Source organism: Leiobunum rupestre, chromosome 7 (assembly GCF_980474605.1).
Source record: "Leiobunum rupestre chromosome 7, qqLeiRupe1.1.hap1, whole genome shotgun sequence".
In the NCBI taxonomy this organism is placed as follows: domain Eukaryota; kingdom Metazoa; phylum Arthropoda; class Arachnida; order Opiliones; family Sclerosomatidae; genus Leiobunum; species Leiobunum rupestre.
The window spans coordinates 5,537,396-5,565,046 of NC_143390.1; the positions used below are offsets into that span (position 1 = coordinate 5,537,396).

Sequence of the window (27,651 nt, forward strand, 5' to 3'; positions counted from 1 at the left end):
CAATAAAATGACCTTGCTCTTCTCGCTTCCTGGAAAATTAATAAGGGGTTACTAAAGTTGTAAGGGCTACCAAATTCTTAGGGGCCACAAAATAATTAGCCCACTTGTGAAAAAACCTTAGCGCCGCTACTGCAGTATACACGCTTTTTACGCCCGAAAGAGAGACTCCTCTCATCCGCTCATTTTCAAGCTAAAATTTAGGTTCCAGATCGCTCTTCTCCTCTCAATTATTTGAAAGTTACCGCTCATTTTGAAAAGCGCCGGACATAAGAGTAAATTCGACGAGGCACCCCGTTTTTAAGCATAAACTGAACTGTAGTTCTACGTATTTGTTGGGCTTTTCCATAACTACCAGAAACCGCCACAGGGTGGAATGGAACACGAATTGGGAGAACCGTAACAAGACCGCGTAAAGGTTCCCGAGAAGGCAGTGTATTTCGGTTCTTGCCTGTCTTGTCCGATTTGTAAAGATGACGCGTGATTAGGTTTCCTCATTTAACGAGAATCGGGCGGATCGTACCAGACGTCGCACCCTCGTGACCCACCGAGCGCCAAGCACTCTAGCTTTCTCGAACCCTTTTAACTCTATAATGAACTGGTTCTTTCTTTGCATAATAACAATTATTTTCCGGCGTTGTGACACTTCGAAAGTTGGAGGTGCACCACCGTAATAATTAATAGTCTCACGCGTAAACTTAAATACGGTGTGTACGAAATACTGGCCCATCCCCTCCGGTGATATTTGTAATACTCTGTAGTAAATCTAAAAGTCCCAAAGATAGCGTCCCCTTTGAATCGCCCAAGTTGTAAATACTTAGTGGATCCAATTTCATTCATTTTTCCCGCACTATTTTAATTTCCACAAGTCTGTTACTCAATTTATTTGAATTTACCCAAATAAAATAGAATTTAGAGTAAATTTATTTGGATTTTCCGATTTAACTTCAAATTATACAAAAATTTATCCAAAACACTTGAATTTCCCAAAAATGTTTGATTTTATCGTAATTTATTTCGAACGTTCTAATTATCATTAGCATACTTATTTAAATTTACTTTAATTTACTTACCTAAAATATGTTATAAAATTGTGTCATTTAATAAATTTATTTATCTTAAGTTACTGGAGTGTATCCTAAGTTACTGGAGTGTATCCTAAGTTACTGGAGTGTATCCTAAGTTACTGGAGTGTATCCTAAGTTGCTGGAGTGTATCCTAAGTTGCTGGAGTGTATCCTAAGTTGCTGGAGTGTATCCTAAGTTGCTGGAGTGTATCCTAAGTTGCTGGAGTGTATCCTAAGTTACTGGAGTGAATCCTAAGTTACTGGAGTGTATCCTAAGTTACTGGAGTGTATCCTAAGTTGCTGGAGTGTATCCTAAGTTACTGCAGTGAATCCTAAGGTGCTGGAGTGTATCCAAAGTTACTGGAGTGTATCCTAAGTTGCTGGAGTGTATCCTAAGTTGCTGGAGTGTATCCTAAGTTGCTGGAGTGTATCCTAAGTTGCTGGAGTGTATCTTAAGTTAATGGAGTTTATCTTAAGTTACTTGAGGTTTATCTTAAGTTACTTGAGGTTTATCTTAATTTACTTTACGTAGCTTTATTAAATTACTCCAGAGGAGTACCAGGGGGGCAGAGGGCCATGATAGTCGCGTTTGACGTTTCGAATTAATGCGCGCGTAGAATTTATTTTTTAAAGTTCTTAATGACAGAACACAGTCGAAGGACGAACTTACCTGGTTTTTTTCTTGCGAATTTAATCAGAATATAACTCTCAGTAGAACAGAATCGACGATGTAATATATGTAAGGGATAAATGAATATTTATTCCTAATTTATTTTATTAATGACGTACATCGGGGGCGCCATATTAAAATTTTTAACCGGGCACCTCAACCCCTCGGTACGCCACTTATCTATTCCGAGATATTTCAGGTCAAAGTTTACCTAAACCCGCGTAAAAATTATCAGTCAGTGTATGCAAATATTTTATTAAATATCAAAATCTTAAGATATTTCTGAAATGATGCGAGTGCTTTCAAATCGGATTCTATTAAAGGGCCACAAAATCATTTGAGAAATTCAACCCGAATTCCAGGTAGCTTCCCCCCTTTCAATAACGCCAGTAAGTTGGCAAATCCGATCAATCATAATTTGTCATTTTTCCTGCCCTATATTTGCGGACACTATCGCGAGGAATTAATGAAATTTGATCGATTCGGTGGCCCCCCTTTCCTCAGGGGATCTGTGAATGAATTATTTCCGGTTGGCCGGTTACCAAATACGCCTAGCTGGCCAAATAGGCAACCACAATCCATACTCGAACCAAGCAAGTCAACTAGGTTGGACATTCACTTTCTTTACATGCTGGTGTTAATTTTTCAAAATGCAAAAAAACGGCGTGGTTTTAAGCGTTAGGCCTAAAATAATTTTGTCGTGCCAACGCCAAAATCTCCGTTAGGCCTAACACAGGTTTTGCCCAGCGCCGGCCCTAGGGCGTTGCGAAGGGTGCGACCGCACCGGGCGCCGTCATAGGTGGGGTGCCGAAACGGGATCGGGACGAAGGGACCAATAACTTTTGACCGCAAGACCAAGACGCCTGACCTCGCAATGAGCTCTCGCACCACCAGAAAAACTTGCTCAGGCCGCTACTGGTTTTGCCCGTCGACTCTCTTACCATCGCGGCGTTTTTGCCCTTACAAGGATCATATAGATTATAGAGAGTAGCTTGCACGTCCATCAGGCTCTATATATTAATACTTCCAATCGAATTGTTGAATGCGTTTTATTGAAGCTTCTATTTACGAGCGAATTTAAACGAAGACCACTTACGGCACCAGTTCCAACTGGACATTTCAGTCACGTTTGATGGTTTCATCGGTGCAACTGAGGCATCCCAATTGCACCAATTACCGTGTCGCTCATCAGAAACTCAAAGAGCTGTTTTCATTTTATAAATTTTATCTCGGTATAGCTAACTTAGAAAGCATAATCCAAGCCATTTTTAAGCTATCTAATGTAATTATTTAAAGTTTCTTAGCCAGGTTACAAAATAGCTTACTTCGCTAATCACTATAACTTACTTAATTTATTCATATTGACCTAAAATACTTGAATGTACTCAAATTGTGACGTTTACCGAATTCATTCGCGGGTACTCGAATTCATCTTTATTTACTCGAACTTATCTTAATTACTCGAATTCATCTTAATTTACTCGAATTTATCCTAATTTACTCGAATTTATCCGAATTTAGCTTAATTTACTCGAATTTATCGGTATTTATCTCAATTTACTCGAATTTATCTCAATTTACTCAAATTTTTCTAAATTTACTCGAATTTATCTCAATTTACTCGAATTTATCTCAATTTACTCGAATTTATCTCAATTTACTCGAATTTATCTCAATTTACTCGAATTTATCTCAATTTACTCGAATTTATCTCAATTTACTCGAATTTATCTCAATTTACTAAAATTTATAGATTCAATTTACTCGAATATATCTCAATTTACTCGAATATATCTCAATTTACTCGATTTTATCTAAATTTACTCGAAATTATCTAAATTTACTCGAATTTATCTAAATTTACTCGAATTTATCTAAATTTACTCGAATTTATCTAAATTTACTCGAATTTATCTAAATTTACTCGAATTTATCTTAATTAATTGGAGTTTAACGGCGTAATTTGCTACCATTTATTTTAATTTACTCGAGTTCCAAGGATGTATATATTTGTACTTCGGGATAATGACTATGTTGAGCCGATATTTAGCTTTTCAACCAATCTCTCACAGTAAACTCCTCCCCTTGGAAGTAAACGAAATTGTCTAGGTATCTCATTAGTTCCCTAAAGCTGACATTTACGACGCGATTGAAGTAAATAATGTAAATTCATTTCTACCCTCCCAATTTTCACCTTGTCATAAAAATTTCTATTTCTTTTTAGGATGCAATCAGGATAATATAAAACGTATTTACGTTCCGATAAGAACAAGCCAACGACATTAATATTACCCCTTGTTGTGATTTTTAATGCAGCGGTTGAAAAACATTATTGCTTGTAGGAGTGCTAGTTAGTACGGAATGAAGGTACGTCAATTTACGCAATAAGAACTTGGAACAGGCAAGGTTTTAATTTCGAATGTTTAGTTCCACATCGATAATTTTTGCCAGGAATTTAATTACTTCAGATCACATAGCCAGCGCAGGGGGTCAGTTGATGAGAGAAAATTCAATGACATTGAACCATGTCTTCAAGGTTATTCAAAATTTATCTCGAAAACCGTTGAATTTAGAGACTCGGTTTGAATTAGAAAAATCTGTGCCGTCACATATTGGGTCTCAATGGCTTAATACCAATGTGAATTGACCAATACGAAGCCAAGAAAATTAACATAAAAAACACCAAGGTCATTTAGTAAGAATGCTCAAGATATGGTGCCTTGGGTATTAGCCTAGCTGATTATTATAGTAGTAGTAGTATTATTATATCACGCTTAGGTGTTAAGAATTTAGAAACTATACTTGTCTAGGGGCAGATCACTTCCTTGATTAACGACGCACCCCTCGAAAGATTAAATCCGATTTACTAGTGATTATTTTGATTAAATTCAATTTAATTTAAAATTATTAAATCTGATTAAAATTATTAAATCTGATTAAAATTATTAAATCTGATTAAAATTATTAAATCTGATTAAAATGATTAAATCTGATTATAAAGATTAGATCATGATTAGAATGATTAAATCTCGTTTAAATCGCGATTATATTGATTAAATAGTGATTAGATTTTCTAATCTTGATTAATTTTCTAATCTTGATTAATTTTCTAATCTTGATTAATTTTCTAATCTTGATTAGATTTTTTAATCTTGATTACCCTGATTCAATCACGATTACCCTGATTTAATATTTTGCTATGATTAAGACGCACCTGCCCCTCGCTTGTGCTACGGCATTGAAAATTTCACGAGAGACTCACCATGGGAAGAGGACGTTATGTTGACCTTGAAACAAGTCTTCAGGGTCATTCAATATTTATTTGGAGAACCGTCGGGTTTAGAAGGTCTGATCCAAATTAAAAAGTGCGCGCCTTCACTTTTCAGATATCGAATTTGGAATACAGTGTTTTGGACATGCCTGGGGAAGTAGCTTAACACGTACGATGTTGAACTTGTATTACGGCGGGGCTGACTTAATTGTTTCATTTCTTTTAGTGAGAGTCAGATGCCGTCATCTAGTGACCAGAATCGAAAGTATTAATAATAGCATAAGCCTATCATTAGGTCCCCATAAGCAAAGGTCTATTCAAACTTTTTTGCGATCACATACCCGTTATTAAGAGGTAGGTATTCAAAATCTGCACCTCCTACTGGTTATGTTCTCAACTAGGCATTTCCCCAATTGAATTTCGCGCGTTGCATGATGAATGCGCGTAAGGCGTGCGCGAACGTTTTTAAACTTGGAACCACGCGGGAGAAATCTCCGTCGCCAGCCCTTAGCACCGTAGCCAAGGCTTATTCACAATTTTATCACTTTCAAACTTAAAATTAACACTTATCGTTGCAAAATGATCTATCAGAACCTTAAAGGCTAAAACTGGCTTTTAGAAATAAGAGAACTTGTTTCAGAAGCTATTTATTTTTCAAATTTGAGATTTAGACGCGTTTTGTGTGGTATTAACAACCCGAGCGTGAGAATATTTTAGATGTAGAAATTTTGAAAACGGAAGATGGCGCTACTGCCCTGTCGTCGTAGGTTAATTATCTTCTCTCCAGGACAACGCCGTTAACATGGGCCCCTATGGTAGACCTTTGCTAATGGGGATCTTATGATAGGCTTATGATAATACCAACTTTTGCAAATACAAAATTTTCAAAATTTATAGCTACTTCTAAATATACATTTAAAAAATGCGGTCACGAATTTTTTTTATAAACTTGAGTTCTATCATTTTAATTAATTATGAGTAAAATTACATTATAACTAAAACACTACGATAAAATAAATTGTTTTGTTCTTAGCTAACTTGTTAAAATGTTCCCGGAAATTCGTCATAGCACTGCCAACTTTTATAACGCGCTTCCGCGATCGGGGTTGGCCGTGGTCCAAACATAGGGGCTACGTCATTAAGCCTAGGTTAAAAACGTGTTGTAAATCTTTCATTTCTTTACAATTTTCTAGTCAGAGACTTAAAATCACAATCACAATAATAATACCATAAGTAACAAAGTAACAATAAGTATGACAATTAACGAGATTTAGAACCAAACTGATTTTCATAGTTATTGCGTAATCAAGATGTTTTCTCAGCACAAAGCCGTCTAGTGTCTAAAAAATGCGAGACTTCCGCTAGGCCGAAATATCTGGTTTCCGATAAATAGGCGGAATATTAGGCTAAAATTATAAAAATTAAAAACTTTTTCTAGGCGCCACGTGCTCATGTTTTTTATCACTCATGATTCGCACGCGGGCTTCAAAACAAAGCCAAAGCCCCTCGCGACTCCAGAACGTCCGACATTAGGCTTAAATTTTTATCAATAAGTAGTCATCCAAAACGGTAAGTCGCAAGTTCTAGTCACAGCCTGAAGAGAGTATCAGCAGAGATCCTGGCAGTTATAGAGATGCGAAACTCCCTATACCCTAAAATAATAAAATTATAATAATTAAAATAATAAAATTAAAATAATAAAATTATAATAATTAAAATAATAAAATTATAATAATTAAAATAATAAAATTATAATAATTAAAATAATAAAATTATAATAATTAAAATAATAAAATTAAAATAATAAAATTATAATAATTAAAATAATAAAATTATAATAATTAAAATAATAAAATTATAAAATTAAAATAATATAATTATAATAATGAAAATAATAAAATTATAATAATGAAAATAATAAAATTATAATAATGAAAATAATAAAATTATAATAATGAAAATAATAAAATTATAATTGAAAATAATAAAATTATAATAATTGAAAATAATAAAATTATAATAATGAAAATAATAAAATTATAATTGAAAATAATAAAATTATAATAATTAAAATAATTAAATTTATGAAAAAATTATCGTGTTCTCTTTAAAAGATGGCGCTCTAGAACTAAAATCAAGATGGACCCGGAAATAGGGCGGGGCATCGGTATAACAGAATATCACCGAAACTATAAGCACGGACATTCAATATACAGGACGAGTCACTGAATGTAGTCGCCCATGTTTTTTATTCTCGCCTTACGTGTCCCAAAATCTGGCAGTACTGAAACAAAATTTATCGGTTAAAAGGAGAGACGTAATTTCTTAAGATATGTGTACTTTTAGACTCTTTACTTTTTTTAACACTCGTTCCTCTCCTTTCGAATTATTTTCTTCGCCGAGTAATAATATTTTCTTTATTAATTTATTATTAGGATAATTTATTTTAAATTTTAAAATTAATATATCTTCATTTGTTTGCTTCCAAAGAGATAAGGCAAAGCGAGCAAAGCAGACGACTTTTACACGCGCTTTCAAAATCGTGACGTCACGGTTTGTTTACATCGACTCTCTTTGCGCGAAAAGTATCCGCTGAGACGTGGGACGTTTCGCGGCGAAGTTTTCATTTCAGTGACTCGTCCTGTATATTGAATGTCCGTGCTATAAGCTACAGTCGAACGTTCTTCCTCGCGTAAATCGGTTCTTGGCTACGTCTACACTCCTTCCAAGTTCCTCCTACTCGATTCTTAGCTCGGGCTTCACCCCTCTATTGTCAGAAAATACATTCATTTTATCATTTTATCAGCGTCAAAATGGTTGGAGGGATTGCAACCCCCCGCCTCGGCCGAGGGGGAAATACGCAGCGCCACCTAGTGAGGGGGAAATCTTCATCCAGGTGGCGTATTGAAACGCTCAAGGCGGAAACGTAGAGATGATGACTTTACGACTCGCCTTACGAAGACAACCACCAAGAAAAAGGCTTTGTGGATTGGGATGTAGGGTCAATGGAGGTAAGTGTGATCAAAATATTTTTTTTTGGCGTTTACCTGAAATTACTCTTAAACTAAAAATAGCACCCTCTTAAGAATTGGTACAATTAATACGGCCACTTTATCCTACACAACCACGCAATCAAATATAATATCAATTAAATTGTGATATAAATATTTATTATTTAATTTAACTCCGTTACTGATCATACTTACCCACAAATGAGGGGCAAGTGTGATAGGGGGGTGGGGTAATTGTGATCACTTGAAATCCTTGACCAATCGCGATAAATTTGCATACAGAGGTTAAAAATGGTGTCGCAATAAAGCTATATTTTTTTCGTAGATCTAAAATAATATCTTCGTGTGGTCACACTTACCCCCAAAATGAGGGGCAAGTGTGATAGGAAGGTTGGTTAATTGTGATCTTGTGAAATCCTTGATCAATCGCAATGAAATTGCATACAGCGGATAAATATGGTGTCCCAATAAAGCTCAATTTTTTTCATAGCTGTAAAATAATATCTTCGTGTGGTCACACTTACCCCGCACCGCAAATTTTGAAAGACTTTTTTCAGATTAAATTTTGAAAACCTCAAAATATTAGCAAAAATACCAAATTTTCCTAGCAGGTAAAAGGTTAAGCAGACTACAAAACACCAAAATGTAAAATCGGTTTGTCAGTTAGAAAAAAAATTACAGAACTTTTCTTTTGGGCATAAAATCTCTAAACACGAGTAGAAGAGTATAACATTTTTTCAACTAAAATTTTTAAAAACGAAATTTAATTCAAATTAATATTGAAAATATAAAAAATGTGTACAATTAAGTATATTTCAATATCCATTCATCAAATATTATGTTATAATATTATTTGGGGAAATAATAAGGGGTGATCACACTTACCCCCTGATCACACTTACCTCCATTGACCCTACTGAAAATTCCTTTTTGAATTTGGATTGTAAAACTGAAATTGTTTTGGTATTAGGGACTAGTAACTGTTTTATTTCAATCAATATTTAAGTCGTTGAAACCTGCTGCTACAAGTTAACGGTTTTATCTAGTCGAAACGTTTTTAGGATGGCTCTGCAGATGGCGCTCATTAGGGAACATTTTGGGGGCACAGTAATAATCATAAATTTGAAAAAAACGATGAAAGGTTTTGAAATTTCAAAACTAAATTTAAAATTTTTAAAAAATACGCTATAGCGAAAATTATACGACCATTAGCTTTAACACACTCCCCCAACATGGCGGCGTGCATTAGCGCGATCGTTTTCGCGTAACTGAATTGTGCAAAAGCGACAACTGTTGATTTTGTGAACGAAAGTGGCATCTCTATTTTTAGCCTCAAAAACCTTTCTTACCGATAACTTGGAACATTTTCCCGTATTATGCTATAGCAGAAGTAAATAAGATACTCCCGAGAAAAGTATACGTCTAGCTGTACTGCGTGAGACCAAAATAGGAAGAAAAATTAGTGCAGGGTGATGTATGTACTTATTTCTACCTCTGGAGAACGAGGAAAACGTCACCTAGCCGCCTGTGCTTTCATCGCGTCGAAAGACGTCAGTTTTAGGGCCCTAACCAATGACATATCGATCTGTTTTGATATAGTTTACTGTGGAAAAAGCTTACTTTTCGAGCTTGCGGGTGACGTTGAGGAACTCAACATAGTAATTATCCCTAATTTTTAGTTAAAGTTTTGCGCCGTGACGTGTTGGCGAATAGCCGAGACGGATAACTTATCTCGTAAGCTATGTCGTATCTACTTTTGCCAACAAGAATTTGAGTGTAAACACGTCCAATATTGACTGATAAAACATGAAGATAAGTTTGAGAAGTACTTAAAGGCTTGTACGAGCGGAGGGGGTCGAAAAAGGGCACGACCAACCCCCCTCCCAGAAGAGGCTCTTCCATAATTATACGTTAAAATTATCAAAGGTCGTTTCAAAAATTGTTTGCGAATAAAATAATCCAACAATAATTATGTAGTCGTTCAGGCGTGCCTTTATAGGGTTAAATCTTTACTTAAAAGACAACGTTTATGATTGATGAGTAAAATATTAAATTACTGGTTTTTGGCGAATTCCAAACGTTTCTGGAATTATTCTCGAAAGAGTGAGAAAGAAACCTAGTTTTTCCGCGAAACATACCCCGCCGTGTTTGTCTAGCCTCGGCTGGGGGGGAGAGTACGGGCTTCGTATCGGCAATCCCCCCACCCGGCGGCCAATCCCGCCGCGCCGGTCGGGCCTACTATTAACGCGTCCCCGTGTTGCCGGCGCGTTTCCTTCAATAGAGGGGCAGGACAACAACCGTTCCAAAATAGCCCAAGACCGCCCGCCACCCCGATCGCGCGAGACTGACAAACGAGGTCATTCACCGTACGGACTGTTATTTACCGTATTTTCGATTTGGTTTTAAGTACTGTTGTCTGATTTACCGTAAGTTTGGAACTGTGGATCGCCATTAACTTATATACCAATTCTTGTAGATAAATAATATTAATAGAGCTCCATCAGTAAAGACCTAGCCTACTTTAAATTTCTTAGCCGGTACGTAGCCGAAACTCGATATATTGAAATATTAATACCTACTTCCCACATTAAAAAATAAATTGTCATTTTCGGACAAAATAATCTGAAACTGGCAGCACTACTATCTTTTATGCGGCAGTGAAACGTTTGCCTGGCAGCGCTGTTTGTACACAACCAAAATTATCACTCCTCCGAAAATGTATTCGCGACCGAAACGAGTCTAGGTGGCGTAAATAAATAATAGTGTTACTATTATTAATCGAAGCGCCTATGATCTAGCGTCTGCTACAGGCAAATTGAAAAGTCATAAGAATTTTTTTTTCTTAATTAAACGTATCAAAATATAATCAAACGATGTAAAAATTATATTAAAATGCAAGTATCATTATTTATAACGTCGAATATACGAATAGTAGTTTATTTCGCCTTAGGTATATTTAGATACCAGAGGGATCTGTGCTGAGAATTACACTTAGATTCCCAATAGCTCTGAAAATCAGTTTCGTGATAATTGTTCTTAATTAACTAAAATAAGTATACTTATTTTAGTTACGTTACTTATGGTAACATCATAGAAGTTAATTATAGAACAGCAATAACAAAGTCCCTAGTTTTAGCAAGGCTGTGTAATGGATCTCCGGTTTCTAAAGCTATAGAGGTTTGCGTTCTGTACTTCCGGCTAATATATATTTCAACAGACCAGACGTATATAAGTCACAACGAAACTACGTAACTGGATTTTCTTTAAGTTTTTATATATGCACTTATTTCCCGAGTTGGCCAACTAGGCATTTCAATCTTAAAGTTGGCAAACTTAGAATTTGTTATTTAAATAAACTTCAATTCGTTCAAATATAGTTAGAACGATATCATATACATTTTCGTTCGATAATGTGTCGCTCCTCCAGATGCATTGGTCCCAAAATCCCAACATATATTTAGCCATTTTCCAACTCTATTCCATCCTGACGCTGGAGCAAGTGGACGCAAAACTCTGCTTACACAAAACACTTCCCGTAATCCATTAGATTTTTCTAGTGAAATTATTAAATCAAAGCGATTTACTATGAATTCAATTAGACAGAAAAAAATATTCCATGAAGTTGGCCATTTTTAGGCTTTGAGTTGGTAACAATTGATCTCCCCCCCCCCAACCTAAGTTCTTCTCTACGCCCCTGTACACACGGGAGCCTGTGGTAAAAACCTGCAACATCCTTTACGCAGAAATGACTAAATAACTCGCCTCACGATAGAATATACCAAAACGGCCTTGAAATCGGAATCTCACGTTTGTAGTATTATCCCGAAGGAGTTTTAAAGCAATGGGCTTCTCCGAATGTTTTCAGTTAAAAGGGGGCGCCACGCAACAATAGGTGACCGAATTCGCCTTCGCCTTTGTACGCGGCACCAGATGGCGCGCGTTTATTCATTTTTAGTTATTGCGCGTGCGGCGTATAAAATCAAAAGCTACTTTAGCCCCCCCCCCCCCAGTGTTGCGTAGCGCCCCCTTCTATCTTAAAACATTCCGAGAATCTCATTTAATAATAGGCAATCAAGGTTTTAATTGATAGAAGTTTATTAATCTAGTAATTAATAATGTTTGTCAAAAGACTCTTCATAAAAATCAAGTGAGGTTTATCACTACAAAATTAGACGGGTCATTACTAAAATCATAAGTCTATAATATAATTCTATAAGTTTGTCAGTTTGGGGACTATTTTACTGAGAGGTAGTAACGGAGTGACGTCAAGAAGAAAATCTCCCCCTAGCGAGGCGCTGTCAAAGCATAGAAACTAGTAGTTTATATGGTCAAAGGCTACGTGTGACGCTTGAGCAAGCGGACGCAAAACGGCGACGAAGCCCGTAATGCAGTCGGTCTCGTGAATAGCTCTCAGTAAAACTTTTGTATGTGAAGAATAGGAAGTGTCACACTTATGTAATAATATTATACACTTGTGCTAAAATTAATTACAACGGCGCATTTAATTTGACTGAAATTACTTGACAGTTCTTAGTTTTCTCTATGTAACTGAACATGTATTTTTTACCTTACGAGCTTGAGTTAATGGTCCGTAATTTGTGAGGTTGTTGTTTAGGCGGTGGGGCTGGAAATTTATAATATTAGTTTGGTTTTGAAATTTCAAGATCCTAAAAGACTCAAAGGCGTAACAGACTGCGCAAATCCAGAACTTGCCTTCAAGCTATCACTGTAAACTCAGTTATTTTAATAAATGACAGCCTTAACTACTGCAATTTTAATATCTTACCTTAAGCAATTCGCGACTGAAATAAGTCTAGCTGCCGTAACGGCGCTAGCTTCTCAGAGGTAGTCTTATGATCTAGCGTCTGCTACAGCCGAATTGAAAGGCCATAAGAACGTTTATTCTTAAATAAAGTTATCAAAATATAAGTAAGCGATGCCAAAATTTAAATTAAAATACAAGTATAATTTTTTATAAAGTCAAATTTATCAATAACGACGAGGAAAACTAATAGTGTCTGCTTTAGCCTTTAGCCGCTAACCATATCTAAGGTTCAGTGGCGAACCAAAGGGGGCGTAGCGATAGTTTTCCGTCGAGGATAAGAACGTATGGTTACTAAGAATGTATTAACAACCTTTTAAAAAATTAATGTAAACAATGTGACCACTCTTCTTAAAAATAATAAACTGGTCATGCATGAGTCTCATGACCAGTTTATTATAAATTTATTTTATTTTTTGCATTACTGTCGGTCTGCCAAGAAAGACTAATTTATAATAATAATAATAATAATAATAATAATAATAATAATAATAATAATAATAATAAAAGGTTTATTTCGGTGTTAGGCCTAAGGAGCTAGTTTTCGTTAGGGTAAACGTTGACGCAAAAATTTTGAATAGGCCTAACGGGTAAATTTTCGCCGTTAAATATCTCAATAGTTTCTGAAACTGTTTAATAGCTTCGCGATGATCGTGTAGTAATGAGTTCCCAATGCGAAGTATTTTATCATCGCGAGACATCTTTTATTTATGAAAGCCGTGACGCGACTTTTCGTAACCGCCTTCGTTCTATACAAGGATTACAAGCAGCTGCCATCTAAGTAAACTTGGCGTCATAATAGCCGAATGGGCTCGAGAAACCGATAACTGGCAACGCTGCTAACGTAACTCCATTGATAAAATGATTTTTTTATTTGCCCAATTCCAGCGAATGTTTGTACGTCAATCTTTCCCTTCCTTCCGTCTACCTCTACGCGGCATCGAGCGGCGCTCCCCCGTCGCCACCCGCCCAACGACCGATCCACATTATATAAAAACATGGCCAAAACGAACGAGGCAGACTCGGCTAGCTCGCGTTCAAAACATTACGCAGTCGGCGTTCCGTCGGCTCTCAAACCAGTTCGCGGCAAGGCGCGTTTCTCTCGCTTATTTCGTCGAAAACGGGTTTCGGCGTTTTTTTTATATTATCGGTAATTTAGTCAATACTGAGAAGTCGCTTTAAGTTTAAGAAACGGTCTCGAATTCGCGTATAACCTTTTAATAATTATATAAACGCGCGATGGATTATAGTTCCTGTTCGGCTTAACAAAACACGTGGCGCTTGTCTACGCCGTTTTTGACAAGAGAGAGAGAGAGACTGAAAACGGGAATAAGAAGAAAACGTTTTTCCCTATTACGAGGACCGAATTTTTGTTGGCATTTATTATATTTGTCGAGGTGAAAAGAAGAACGTAATAAAAGAGGATTTTCGGCGCCTAAAAAGACGGGTAATATTTTTATACATCGAACTAAGCGTAGAAAGGCCTTGGCCTTGATTGGACTCTCTTTGTCCGCCCGGGGCTCTCGCGATCTTCGGCGGTCGTTCCAGGCGAGCCTCTTCGATCCATTCCGGCGGACCGGCTAGACGCGTTATATTTTGGGGAACTCGAGAATATGATGGAAGACGCTAAGCCTAGCGACGACGGTGCGACGGAGAAATTGACGAACGGCGGGGCCCGCGACGAAGACGACTGGATGGAGATGGAGAGATTAAAGTCCGACCGCAAACAGTCGCGATTTAAAGTGGCCAAAGTCGATTTCGTCAGCGACGACCAAATGCCCAAATACAATAACGGCTCGGACGACGACGACGACGACGATGACGAGGAGCGGGACGTGCTCTCCGGCGCCCGCGGCGCCTCCCCGCCGGGAGACTCGGTCGGCTACTCCACCTACGACACCCGCACGCAAAAGAGCTTTCGGCATTACACGAGGGAGGCTCTACCCAGATTGGACCACTACAGGAACGCCATGTCCATCCACGGACACCACGCCCGGCCCACGTTGGACGAGCTGCATCTCACCGGCTACAACGACCACAAGTCGGGCGACAAATTGCGGAAAGCCAGCATGGGCGACATTCTCGCCGGCAAAGGCGTGGTCAAACTGGGCTGGATCCAAGGAGTTCTGGTACGATGCCTTCTCAATATTTGGGGCGTGATGCTCTTTTTGCGTCTGTCGTGGGTCGTCGGGCAAGCGGGCATGGGGTTCGGGTGCCTGATCATCATTCTGGCCACGGTCGTGACGTTTCTGACCACGCTGTCCATGTCCGCCATTTGCACCAACGGAGAAGTGAAAGGCGGCGGCACGTACTACATGATTTCCAGAAGCTTGGGCCCCGAATTCGGCGGCTCCATCGGACTGATCTTCTCGCTGGCCAACGCCGTCGCCGTCGCCATGTACGTGGTCGGATTCGCCGAGCCGGTGGTCAAACTGTTGAAAGATAACGACAGCGTGATCGTCGACGGCGGAATGAACGACGTGCGGGTCATCGGGGTGGTCACCGTCGTCTTCCTGCTGGGCATCGCGCTGATCGGCACCGAGTGGGAGTCCAAAGCGCAGTTCGTCCTGCTGATCATCCTGCTGGTGTCGATGGGCAACTTCGTCATCGGCTCGTTCATCCCGCCGAACAACTACCAGCAGGCGGAAGGGTTCGTGGGCTACGACTCGCGCGTCGCTTCGCTCAATTTCGGGCCGGACTTCCGGGAGGGAGAGAGCTTCTTCTCGGTGTTCGCCATCTTCTTCCCGGCCGCCACGGGCATCCTGGCCGGCGCCAACATTTCCGGGGACCTGGCGGACCCTCAGCGCTCCATCCCCAAAGGCACTTTCCTGGCCATTCTCGTGTCGTCCATCTGCTACATTCTGTTCGCCATCATCGCCGGCTGCACCATCGTGCGTGACTCCAACGGCCTCATCGACATCTTGGCCAACGAAAGCGGCATCGACAAATTATCCGTTCTGACGAACTGCACCCTGACCGAGAACGAACAATGCGAATTCGGCCTGCTCAACAATTACGAGAACATGAAATTGGTGTCGGCGTACGGGCCCCTCATCTACGCCGGCATCTTCGCGGCGACGCTGTCCTCCGCTCTGGCCAGCCTCGTCAGCGCCCCCAAAGTCTTCCAAGCGCTGTGCAAAGATCGCCTCTTCCCGCAGTTCTACTATTTCGCCAAAGGGTTCGGAAAAAACAAGGAGCCGCGTCGAGGCTACGTCCTCACCTTCTTCATCGCGCTGGCCTGCGTCTGCATCGGCGAGCTGAACGCCATCGCGCCCATCATCTCCAACTTCTTCCTGGCCGCCTACTGCCTCATCAACTTCAGCTGCTTCCACGCCACCTTCGCCAGTTCGCCGGGTTTCCGCCCCGCCTTCCGCTACTACAACTTGTGGGTCAGTCTAGTCGGCGCCATGCTGTGCCTCGGGGTCATGTTCGTCATCAACTGGTGGACGGCCCTGCTGACCTTCGCCATCGTCCTGTCCCTCTACATCTTCATTTACTACCGCAAACCCGACGTCAATTGGGGCTCGTCGACGCAAGCTCAATCCTACAAAACCGCCCTGAGCTCCGTCATCAAACTGAACCAAATACAAGAACACGTCAAGAATTACCGGCCGCAAATACTCGTCCTGACCGGCAACCCCAGTAGCCGACCGTCGCTGGTCGATTTCGCCTACAATATTACCAAGAAATTGAGCCTGATGATATGCGGGCATTACGTCAAGGGCCCTCAGCATTACCACGTCCGGGAGGCACGCACCCGGAACGCCTACACTTGGCTGGCCAAACGGCGAATCAAGTCGTTCTATTGCGTGGTGGAAGAAGAGTCGATCTCGCGCGGGGTCAAGGCCCTGCTCCAAACGACGGGAATCGGCAAACTGCGCCCTAACGTGCTTTTAATGGGCTTCAAATCGAACTGGCTCGAATCGGAGCCCGAGGACGTGTTGCAATACTTCAACATCATCCACGACTCGTTCGACATGCACCTCTCCTTCTGCATTCTGCGGCTGCGCGAAGGCTGCGATTATACTCAGTACGTAGATATTGAGGAAATAGTGACTACCGAACGTGGAAACGAGATCATCACCAAAGCCGAGCCCGCGGGCGTCGCTGGCGGAAACGGAAACGGCGGCGGGGATTCCCGGGAGTCCAGCCCCCCCTCGAGCCCCGCGCCCGAAAGGTCTCGCCTCAGCTCGAGCAAAGAAGATCAGAACCTGAACTCCGTCAAGAGTACGCAGGTGATCAAGGGGCTCAGTAAAGACATTCCAAAGGACATCCTCACCACCGTCAACCAGTTCCAGCGCAAGCAGCGCAAAGGGACCATTGACGTCTGGTGGCTATACGACGACGGCGGGCTCACCATGCTCATCCCGTATCTGCTAACCTCCCGATCTCAATGGTCCAACTGCAAACTGCGCGTCTTCGCTTTGGCCAATAAGAAGGACGACTTGGACAAGGACAGGCGCAACATGGCTGCCCTTCTGTCCAAGTTCCGGATCGACTATTCCGACGTCATCGTCATCGCGGACATCGTCAAGCCTCCGATGGAAGAGAGCAAGAAGGAGTTCGAGAATCTGATCTCGAGATGGCGGGTGACGGACAGCGACGAAGAGATCGACCAGATTTCTATTTCCGACGCCGAGCTGCTGGCGCTCAAGGACAAAACGAATCGGCACATCCGCCTGCGAGAGCTCGTGCTGGAACATTCCAAAGACGCGACCTTGATCGCCATGACCTTGCCCATGCCGCGGAAAGGCACGTGCTCGGCCACCATGTACATCGCCTGGCTGGACCTCATCACCAAAGACATGCCGCCCTTCCTGCTGCTGCGAGGCAATCAGTCCAGCGTCTTAACTTTCTATTCGTAAAGCAGCCACGTTGAAGCCCCGGATCGCCTTCAACCGGTAGGAACTATTCCTCGAATGATCTACGAAGACAAAGCGGACAGTTAGACCCCTTTAGAAACGCGTTCGATTACTAGAAAGGATATTTTCTCTTCGTTACCGGTTATTTTTGTTTTTGTTCATAGGTGAAGGTTTGCCGACCCTATATTCCAATATCAACCAAATATCGCTGTAAATATATTTTACCATAAAATGCGTATTTTTTTACGAGTTTAAAACGACACCGCGAAGGCTTTCGTATTGTTTAACAATTTTTGTTTGAACTGAACTAATCGGAAATGTATTTATTGGCCTTCGTAATACGCTTGACCTTGTAGCTTCCGAAAATCGTTCCGAACTCAAAATGATATCATTATTACGAACACTTTTGACCCGCTGCCTTCTCTCTGTCTTGGACTAATTAACGGATTAACTTAAAGCGCAGTTGCCTTTACATAATAATATAATGCCTTAGTATTAGACAAAGAATTTTTGTAATCAATTTACAAAAGAGCCGCTCCAAGGCGAGAGCTTTTTTTTTAATTCCCGTAAATGTAAAAGCGCTAATCCTGAAGACTTCATCTCTAAAGGTCGAAGTTGGCAGTCAATCGCGTGTTTCGAGGGAAAAAAACTATTTAAATTGTTACGTAATTGTTGTAGCGAACCGAATGCAAAATTATTCTTCATTTCGCCACTTACCAGTATTTCTACTTTTCTTTCTCTCTTACGATACGAAAACGTATAGACTTGGTAGCGTAGAAATTTTACGTTTATTTAAAGTAGTTATTCTTTGAATCAAAAATTGATTAAAATTAAGAGCTTCCAAACGTTGAATATATTAAAAAATTAATTCCGGTACTTTTACGAAAATTACCAAATTTTAACGATTAATTTTTGGATTACGCGCGTTTATTTTCCAACCCAATGAAATAGAATACGTATTTAAATATGCCCTTGATCTTTGATCTATTAAATATTAAATTTCCATTTTTATTTTTGTGTAAAAAGAAGTATTTTGTTTTCGACTAAATTATGCGCGTAACAATGGCAACGAAACGTCATTCGAAAGATCTTTCGAATATGGTTGTAGGTACCGTCGCGCTCCCAATAAGGTCACGTGATTCGTATACGTCACGATTAACGCGAGCTAAATTAATTAAATTTAATTGGCTTAATTTGATAATAATTTTAAAACCAATCCATATAAAAAAGACCTTTAACGCGTAATTTGCCGTCGTTGCTTCGTAAGCGAAGCGTGAAAAAATATTAGTTTTAATCCACGCATTCTCCAAGCCTAAAAACGTAAAAGAATGTATAGATAAAGGATTAGTTAAAAAAAATATTTTCATTATAAATTCATTCTGTGATACTTTATAAGAATCTCTGAGGAATTCCAGCATAAACTACCCAGTGCAACTTTTAATACTGTTTTAGTCCCCTTAAACAAATATCTCACCCGCGAAGAGCGTTTAGGACAACGCCACAATTGTATATAATATAATTTGACCTGTAGAGCAAAATACAAATAAGGAGTGCCTATATTTTACCTAGGCGTTAAAAAAAATAACGAAACTTTAATCTAATACTATAAATCACTAGAAGTCTAGATTTTTTTTAATTCGCTCTAAGAAAATTCCGTGCCTGTAATGAAATGTGCCTCTTGATAACTGCAAGGTAAAGATGTACCTTTACCTCATTTAAAGCCTTCCATTTAATATGTAGAATGTAAACTAGATAAGAAAAGTTACGTAATTCGGTTAAGATAATTCTTGTTTTTCTTAATGTTAAAAATGCTTAACCCTTTTCCGCTGCCGAGTGTTTTCGGAATGTTTGTAATGGCCGTATCCTTGAGCCGAACATTCGCCGCGTAAAGGCTCGACAATAACTTCTGTGCCAATTTATAAGTTTATAACTGAACGCGGAGATAAACCCGGTATTTGTGTGTTTTTTTTTTTAGTTTCTCTTCGGAACTCGCGAAGATTATATTTTTTGTCTTTCGAATTTTTCGCAATGTTTGTTATTTCTTGAGAAAATAAGCGCGTTCTTTCAATCATTTTTCTTTGTCAAAAAATATTATAGTATTTGAACGAATAAAAAGAATTAACATCTTTTTAAAACCAGAAAATGTTTTCTGCAGCTTTTTTATTTATATTCTTCGACGTGTGACGCCATGCTTTCAGAATCTATATTTTTAATTGTTTTTGTAAATACAGAAATAAATTAAATTCCTTATCTTAGACCAGGTAAGATTTTATATTTCATAATTTCTTAGGCGTTCAAAAATGTTTGGCTCCCAGAGTTCCTATAATTCCTATAAATTCCTATAATTTCAATATCCTCCTATAATTTCCTATTTTCTCAAAATTGTTCCTATAAATTCCTATTTTTTCGATAGCTATATCCAGAAATTCCTATAATTTTAAAAATAATGTATTAGAAAACAGCCTTAACGTTTGGGAAAAATTTGCCTTCTTAATAGAGCTTAGCTCTGGCTAGGTCCGGTGTTCCCGAAAATATCAACGATTGGTCTCCCAGAGTTCCTATAAATTCCCACAATTTCAATACACTCATATAATTGCCTACTTTTTCAAAATTGTTCGTATAAATTCCTATTTTTAGCTAAAATGTTCCTATAAATTCCTAATTTTAGTTAAAATGTTCCTATAAATTCCTATTTTTTGGCTAAAAATGTTCCTATAAATTCCTATTTTTTCTATGAAATTTCCTATAATTCCTATAATATTAAAAAAAAATGTGTTTGGTTAAAGGGCCACAAAGTCATTTGAGAAATGTGAACTTAATTTAAGCAAGCTCTTCCTCTTCCGTACCTCGTAATAGCAGATACGACCAATCACATTTTGGCAGTTTTTCTAACTTAATTTCCGAAATTCAAACGATTCTTTGGCCCTTTGAATTCCTTCACGTCATTTCTTGCGGCTCGTCGGAATGCGTTGCTGACCACTAAGCATTTTCTGTACCCCGATTACGTAATCAGTGTTCGACCACAGCGAGAACGGATCGATTGCGAAGTGATTAACGTAATCATTTCAGACAGAGGGTACACTGATTACGTAATCAGTGATCGACTACAGCGATAACTGATCGATTGCGAAGTGATTAACGTAATCATTTCAGGCAAAGTGTACACCCATTACGGTAAGTGGTTCGATAAAAGTTCAGCGTTTTTTCCAATTTTAAAGCATAAGTTGATAACTACATTTCACATAAGTGCGCTAGTTCCTCCCAAATTTTGTAAATTCGGAACTACTCCTTCTGCGTTGAGTTTCCAAGTTCTCTCCCCACTGATTAAAGGGGTTTTCCCTCGAGTTCTTCGTTTTCCCCTTTCCATTAAAACTCGTAGATGTTAACGGTAATAGCATAAGTGGATAAGAAACTAAGTATGACACTTCCTATCCACCCAATGCAAATTTTTTAATGATAGTCTGTTTTGCTAATGATAACGTAAGCCATTGCGTATCGACGGACCGACAACTTTCCGCTAACTGCTCCTATAGTATTTGGAGGATGCCCGGAAAATCGGCGACGGTCCACCCTTGGATTAATAATATGTAACATATTATTAATCCAAGATCCACCGGCAGCCTTTTCGACGGACCAGCCAAAGCCTATTGAACATTGAAATGATTTCAAAAGTGTAAATGACGCTTACTTTTGGAAAATAATGATGAATTATTCAATCGGAAGATAAAAATAACTATTATAAACACTGGCTCCATTTCTGAAGTTAGTTTTTTTCGAATTTCAAACCTAAACGCGTGTACGCTCGTATTTCTCGCCATCAAACTAACCAACTATTTTTCCAACGGAAAGAATAGGAAGAGGCGAGTTTCCTACTTGGAAACTTCTTATTTCACAATCACTCCACTATCATGAACCGAATTCGTTCCGTGCCATACTTATTATCCACTTATAGTAATAGTACGTGTATGGGGCTGTGGCATGAAGGGCTTGCCACGACCCTCCTACGCAATTTAAGCTGGTCACCTGAATTGATGGCTTTAAAAGTCGCTTGATGACTTAGGCCTAAGGTGGTGCCGTGGGTATTAGCCTAGCGTATTATATTACTACAGTTATCAGAAATGTTTTCGAGTAACTCGCACACTTATGGAATATAAATATAGACTTATACTAATAGTAGAATGCGTTTATTTGGGGAGAATCGCCCTGCCCGAAGAATGAACTCCTTTCCCCGAAACAAATCAGGTGTAGCATAAGTGTATAATATTCTAACATAAGTGTGACATTTCCTATTCTTCACGTGCAAATGTTTTACTGAGAGCTATTCTGAAGACCGACTGCATTACGGTCTTCGTCGCCGTTTTGACTCCCGCGTCACGCGTAGCCTTTGGCAGCGCCTCGCTAGGGGGATATTTTATTCTTAACGTCACTCCGTTACTAGCTCTCAGTAAAATATTCCCCAAAGGGACAAACTTATTGAATTATAGACTTATGGGTGTAGTTAATGCTAATAATAAGCGGCTTGAAAATTATTTATATAAATTTCCGCAATGTGGTCATAAGCGGAAAACGGAAAACGTCGCTCCAATGCGAATGAGTCTTAAGCCTAGAATGCGTGTTAGATAGTTTGATTATAGGCTAATCCACAAAATGAGTTAAAAGCGATTAGAGCAGAACAGGGGCGTAGGAACGTTCTAGAAGTTGGAGGGGGCAAAGATAAACGAAAAGGGGTCTGGACAATGGTTTTTAATTTTTAATGGAGTGTAGCTTCTCCGAATGCATGTGTACTTGTTACTACTATGTAAATTGGCGGGAAAAGACTGAAATTTAAACACAGTTGAGGTTCTATAAACTGTATATGCTTTTAAAATGATAATTTGAGCCTTTTGAAGATTTCAACTGACCAAAGGTTGGAGGGGGCAATAATATTGGTTGCCCCTCCCAGCAAAATTCTAGGGAGGGGCATTGCCCCCCCCCTGCCCCTCCCGGTTCCTACGCCCCTGGAGCAGAAACTATCGTGGAAAGGAAAGACAATCAAAACCATTTATTTCAACCACGAATTCATACTTCTACTTGGAATGCTTTTAGCGACAGATTTTCATCTCGATGTGGCTGACGGTTTTTTTGACGTCACTACGTGAACTTAACAAACAACAACGTGAGAGGGGAGCGCGCACAGGGGATTTTCTCTCTCGTAGGCGGGGCCAAAGACGTCAGAGTGATTAATAATAATAATAATAATAATACTAATAATTATTAAGATTTATATTTGAATTTTACACTTAATATTAAAATTACTAACATTAATTTTATCATTTTCATAATTTATAATTATTAAAAAATATAAAATTATTAATTATTAAAAAATATGTTATTAATTATTAAAAATATAATTTTATTAATTATTAAAAAATATAATATCATTAATTTAAATATATAATATTATTAATTATTAAAAAATATATTATTAATTTTTAAAAATATCATAATTATTAAAAAATATGATGTTATTAATTATTAAAAATATAAAATTATTAATTATTAAAAATATAAAATTATTAATTATTAAAAAATATAATATCATTAATTTAAATATATAATATTATTAATTATTAAAAAATATAATATTATTAATTTTTAAAAATATAATAATTATTAAAAAATATGATGTTATTAATTATTAAAAATATAAAATTATTAATTATTAAAAATATAAAATTATTAATTATTAAAAATATAAAATTATTAATTATTAAAAAATATAATATCATTAATTTAAATATATAATATTATTAATTATTAAAAAATATAATATTATTAATTTTTAAAAATATAATAATTATTAAAAAAAATATGATGTTATTAATTATTAAAAATATAAAATTATTAATTATTAAAAATATAAAATTATTAATTATTAAAAATATAAAATTATTAATTATTAAAAATATAAAATTATTAATTATTAAAAAATATAATATCATTAATTTAAATATATAATATTATTAATTATTAAAAAATATAATATTATTAATTTTTAAAAATATAATAATTATTAAAAAATATGATGTTTAACTATTAATTATTAAAAATATAAAATTATTAATTATTAAAAATATAATATCATTAATTATTAAAAAATATAATATCATTAATTTAAATATATAATATCATTAATTATTAAAAAATATAATATCATTAATTTAAATATATAATATTATTAATTATTAAAAAATATAATATTATTAATTTTTAAAAATATAATAATTATTAAAAAATATGATGTTATTAATTATTAAAAATATAAAATTATTAATTATTAAAAAATATAATATCATTAATTTAAATATATAATCAAGAATGTATTTATTTATACTCAGGGAGAATGAATATGTCGAGATTATTTTTAGCGTTTCTCGAATTCCAACCGTTGGGGGCCCCGGTATGCTCCTCCGCTTTAATAAAATTAAATAATACTGCAATATCATTGGTTCTTGAAAATTACGTTTTTCGACGCGATTAACGCTGCAGCGAGGACGCAAAAAATAAGACCGCCTCCTTTTTCCCTCCCCCCCTTAGCGCGACGGGGTTAGGGCCTCAACGTGTCCGTCGATAGTCCCGACATATTCATTCTCCCTGAGTAGAAATAAATACATTCTTGATATAATATTATTAATTATTAAAAAATATAATATTATTAATTTTTAAAAATATAATATTAATTATTAAAAAATATGATGTTATTAATTATTAAAAATATAAAATTATTAATTATTAAAAAATATAATATCATTAATTTAAATATATAATATTATTAATTATTAAAAAATATAATATTATTAAATATTAAAAAATATAATTTTAATTATTAAATTCGACAGAAGATATGATAGAGAAATAGTGTAATTGAGGCCTATGAATTTCCTATAATATTGAAATAGACATCAAGTACCCCGCGCAAACCCCTACCTGGAGGTACATTTTAAAACCTTATTAAAGTTACAGTTTGTTATTCCTCTTTTATGTTTTCTATGATGTTACTAATAGTATCAGTTGATAATTTAAAATAACAGGCGAAAAAGCCGCCGACCAGTTTAGGACAAATGTTCGGAGGCGTAAATACTCATCATCTTCTTAGGAGAAGCAAGGGTCCGTGGCCCATCTTGTTTCCTAAGATTCTGTAATAAATTTTTGTGCAAAACTATTACAATTAATCCGTTCTGGCTTACAATTAGAGATATGACAATTAGGAACCTTTAATTTAGTCTCCACGACTTTTTTGCTTCTCGCTTCGCTTCACTTTCTGTTTCAACGTGACGTCTCGCTTTGAAATATCGATTTTGCCCCAACTCGCAACAATTGGAAATTCCCCCAAAATCAAGTCACAAATTTTGGCCATTTTTTTTAACATATTTATTTTCTAGAAAACTAATCATACTATTATAATTGAGGAAAAGAAGTATTAAATTGCTATAGTAACTTAAAATAATTTGTAATAGTTGATTTTATAAAATAAAAAGTGGTCTTGCCCAACTTGTTAAAATGTTGCTCTTACGTCACAAGACGCGGCTTTATTAGTATATTCTTCGCACGAGCGATTTGCACGCGCTCTAAGAAAAGCTATATTCCTCTGGCGACTGTTAGCGCGCGCTCGTAGACTTGTACAAGTAAGAGCCACGGCACTTTATAATAGGAACTATTTAGGTTTCGGTGCAGAATTATTAGATGTGTCGTAACATCTAGTGGAATCTAGGAACAACAAACCCAAGGAGAACGCGGGTAGCCTTTAAACACGCTAACGCAGTGTTGCGTACAAATTTCATTGGACGAGCCTTTACGCTGAACGTTTTACGGGCGGGGGGGGGAGACAATTTCCGAATTTTCCCCTTCCGACGGCAGCAGGCGCTAAAGCGTCTAACCAATGAAAACTGAACGCGAGAAAATGCGCGACTTTTGACGGGTTGCGTTCTCCTTGTGTGGGGTGCTGCGTTTGTTGCTCCTAGGTGTAATAGTTCTTTTTATAAAATAAGCTTGGCCATCTTATTGAAATGTTGCCTCCCCGCTTCAGCTGTGGATCCGTTTTCTCTCCCACTAAAGAGTTTATGAACTCATTCTTAGGCATTGGCTGAACTATTATTTCCAGGGCAACATTTCAACAAGTTGGGCAAGCGTAAAGACATTTTATAAAATCAACAATTTATGAACGACCCCAAAATAATTTTCGATAGATAGCGGTTTTGCAAAGGAAGATAATGTTGATTAATTCAAAGCGGAATGGTGGTTTTTCCGCTAACGAAGGATTATTTCCGACTGTCCGCCGAAAGCATTTGTTTAAACACAATGGAACGAATAAATTCCGGCACGTTCATAATGGAGATCCTGTTGTGACGCGTCCGTGGCCATATAGACAATCGGGGGAGTTTATGGCCCAATAAACAGTGAATAATAAAGTACAGAGTTCCGCTGGGATCACCCGACTGAAGTGGCTAACCAAAAGCAGAGGCCTCGCATGGACGCTTTCTGTTTAGAAGGAACAAGCGCTCGACGCGTTTTTCCAAAAGAATATGATGCGCTGAAGAGCGTATTTATTATTAGGGAGCGTCCATAAATGACGTGAGGCGTTTAGGGGAGGGAGGGGGTCCAGCTGAATCTCACCTAATCTCACGTGGAGGAGAGAGTGGTATATTTAATATCACGTAATACTTAAAATTTAAGTATTTCATTGTTATATTTTCTCTCTGTGATTCTAGACTACGTTCTGTCCAAATTAATAGTCTTAAATATAAATAATTAAGCAAATTATGTTTTTTTTAAAATAAATACAACGCAATCAAACACAGATTAGCGTATTTACACTAAAAATACGCATTTTGAAAAATCTCACGTGATATTAGGGGGGAGGGGGTCGAGCCAAATCTCACGACATCTCACCAAAGGGGGAGGAGGGGGTTGAAAATCGCCAAAATCGCCTCACGTAATTAATGGACGCTCCCATACGTGTATATGGAAGCTCCTAAAAAAATTATATCAGCTTGGTATCTCCTTATTCCCTACAATAGAGTAGTAGTAGGTTTGGCCATGGCCGCCATTGTGGTCGCGAATTTTTTATGAATAGGAAAAAGCATGGGTGACGTCGTGTGACGCACTACTGCCATTACTCTATAGGCCTTTCCATAAAGTAAGCAACGCTGGCTGAACTTGTTTTGATGTAGCTCATTCGTCACGAAATACGGAGAAGTTCAGTTCAGTTTATGCTTAAAACAGGGTGCCTCATCAAATTTATTCCTATATCCGGGGCTTTTCGTTGTGAAACGTCATCGATACGTCACCCGTGACGACTCAGCAACATCAAAACCAGAAGAACTATGTTACTTTATAGAAATGCCTAATTCTACCTGTGGGTGGAGATTCCGCCGAATTTATTTTGTAAAGTACCAAAATAGGTTTTAAAAAATAAAAACTTTTATATTATTATTAGCTTAATTTAAATAAATTTATTATACATATATATAGATTAAGTCTTTAAAAATTAAAACATATTTGTTTTAGGTAAAATTATGATATTAAATTATATAAAACTTTAAATTTTATTTAATATAAAAAAATCAAAAAAATCGATTTATTTGATTTTTTTTAAATCAAAAAATTGCCAACCGTGATTCTATGAGTCAGTACTGGATTTCCCATAAGGCACATGCCTAGGGCTGCACATTTCTAGGCCAGGGGTGGGAAATTTACTTTAAATCAATTAATTATAAATTCATTCTGTGATACTTTATAAGAGTCTCTGAGGAATTCCAGCATAAATTACCCAGTGCAACTTTTAATACTGTTTTAGTCCCCTTAAACAAACATCTTCAATTTTAAGGGCGCCCTATTCATCAGTGCCCATGGCGGCTAATTTGAGAATCCGGCCCTGCTATAAGGAAGTGATCGTGATGAGCTAAAATTTCAA

At 37.5% G+C, this 27,651-nt stretch overlaps 1 protein-coding gene across 1 annotated transcript; it reads left to right on the top strand.

Annotated features, from left to right (window-relative positions):
• Positions 1-13,887: 13,887 nt before the first annotated feature.
• Ncc69 (sodium chloride cotransporter 69) lies at positions 13,888-19,646 on the top strand. The gene has a single exon (XM_090181023.1). It carries the CDS (start codon positions 14,451-14,453, stop codon positions 17,700-17,702), a length of 3,252 nt encoding a protein of 1,083 aa, XP_090037149.1. The 5' UTR covers positions 13,888-14,450; the 3' UTR covers positions 17,703-19,646.
• Positions 19,647-27,651: the final 8,005 nt, after the last annotated feature.

What these genes read in the sequence shown, in the direction of transcription:
- Ncc69 (XM_090181023.1), top strand. Translation starts at nt 14,451, where the DNA reads ATGATGGAAGACGCTAAGCCTAGCGACGACGGTGCGACGGAGAAATTG.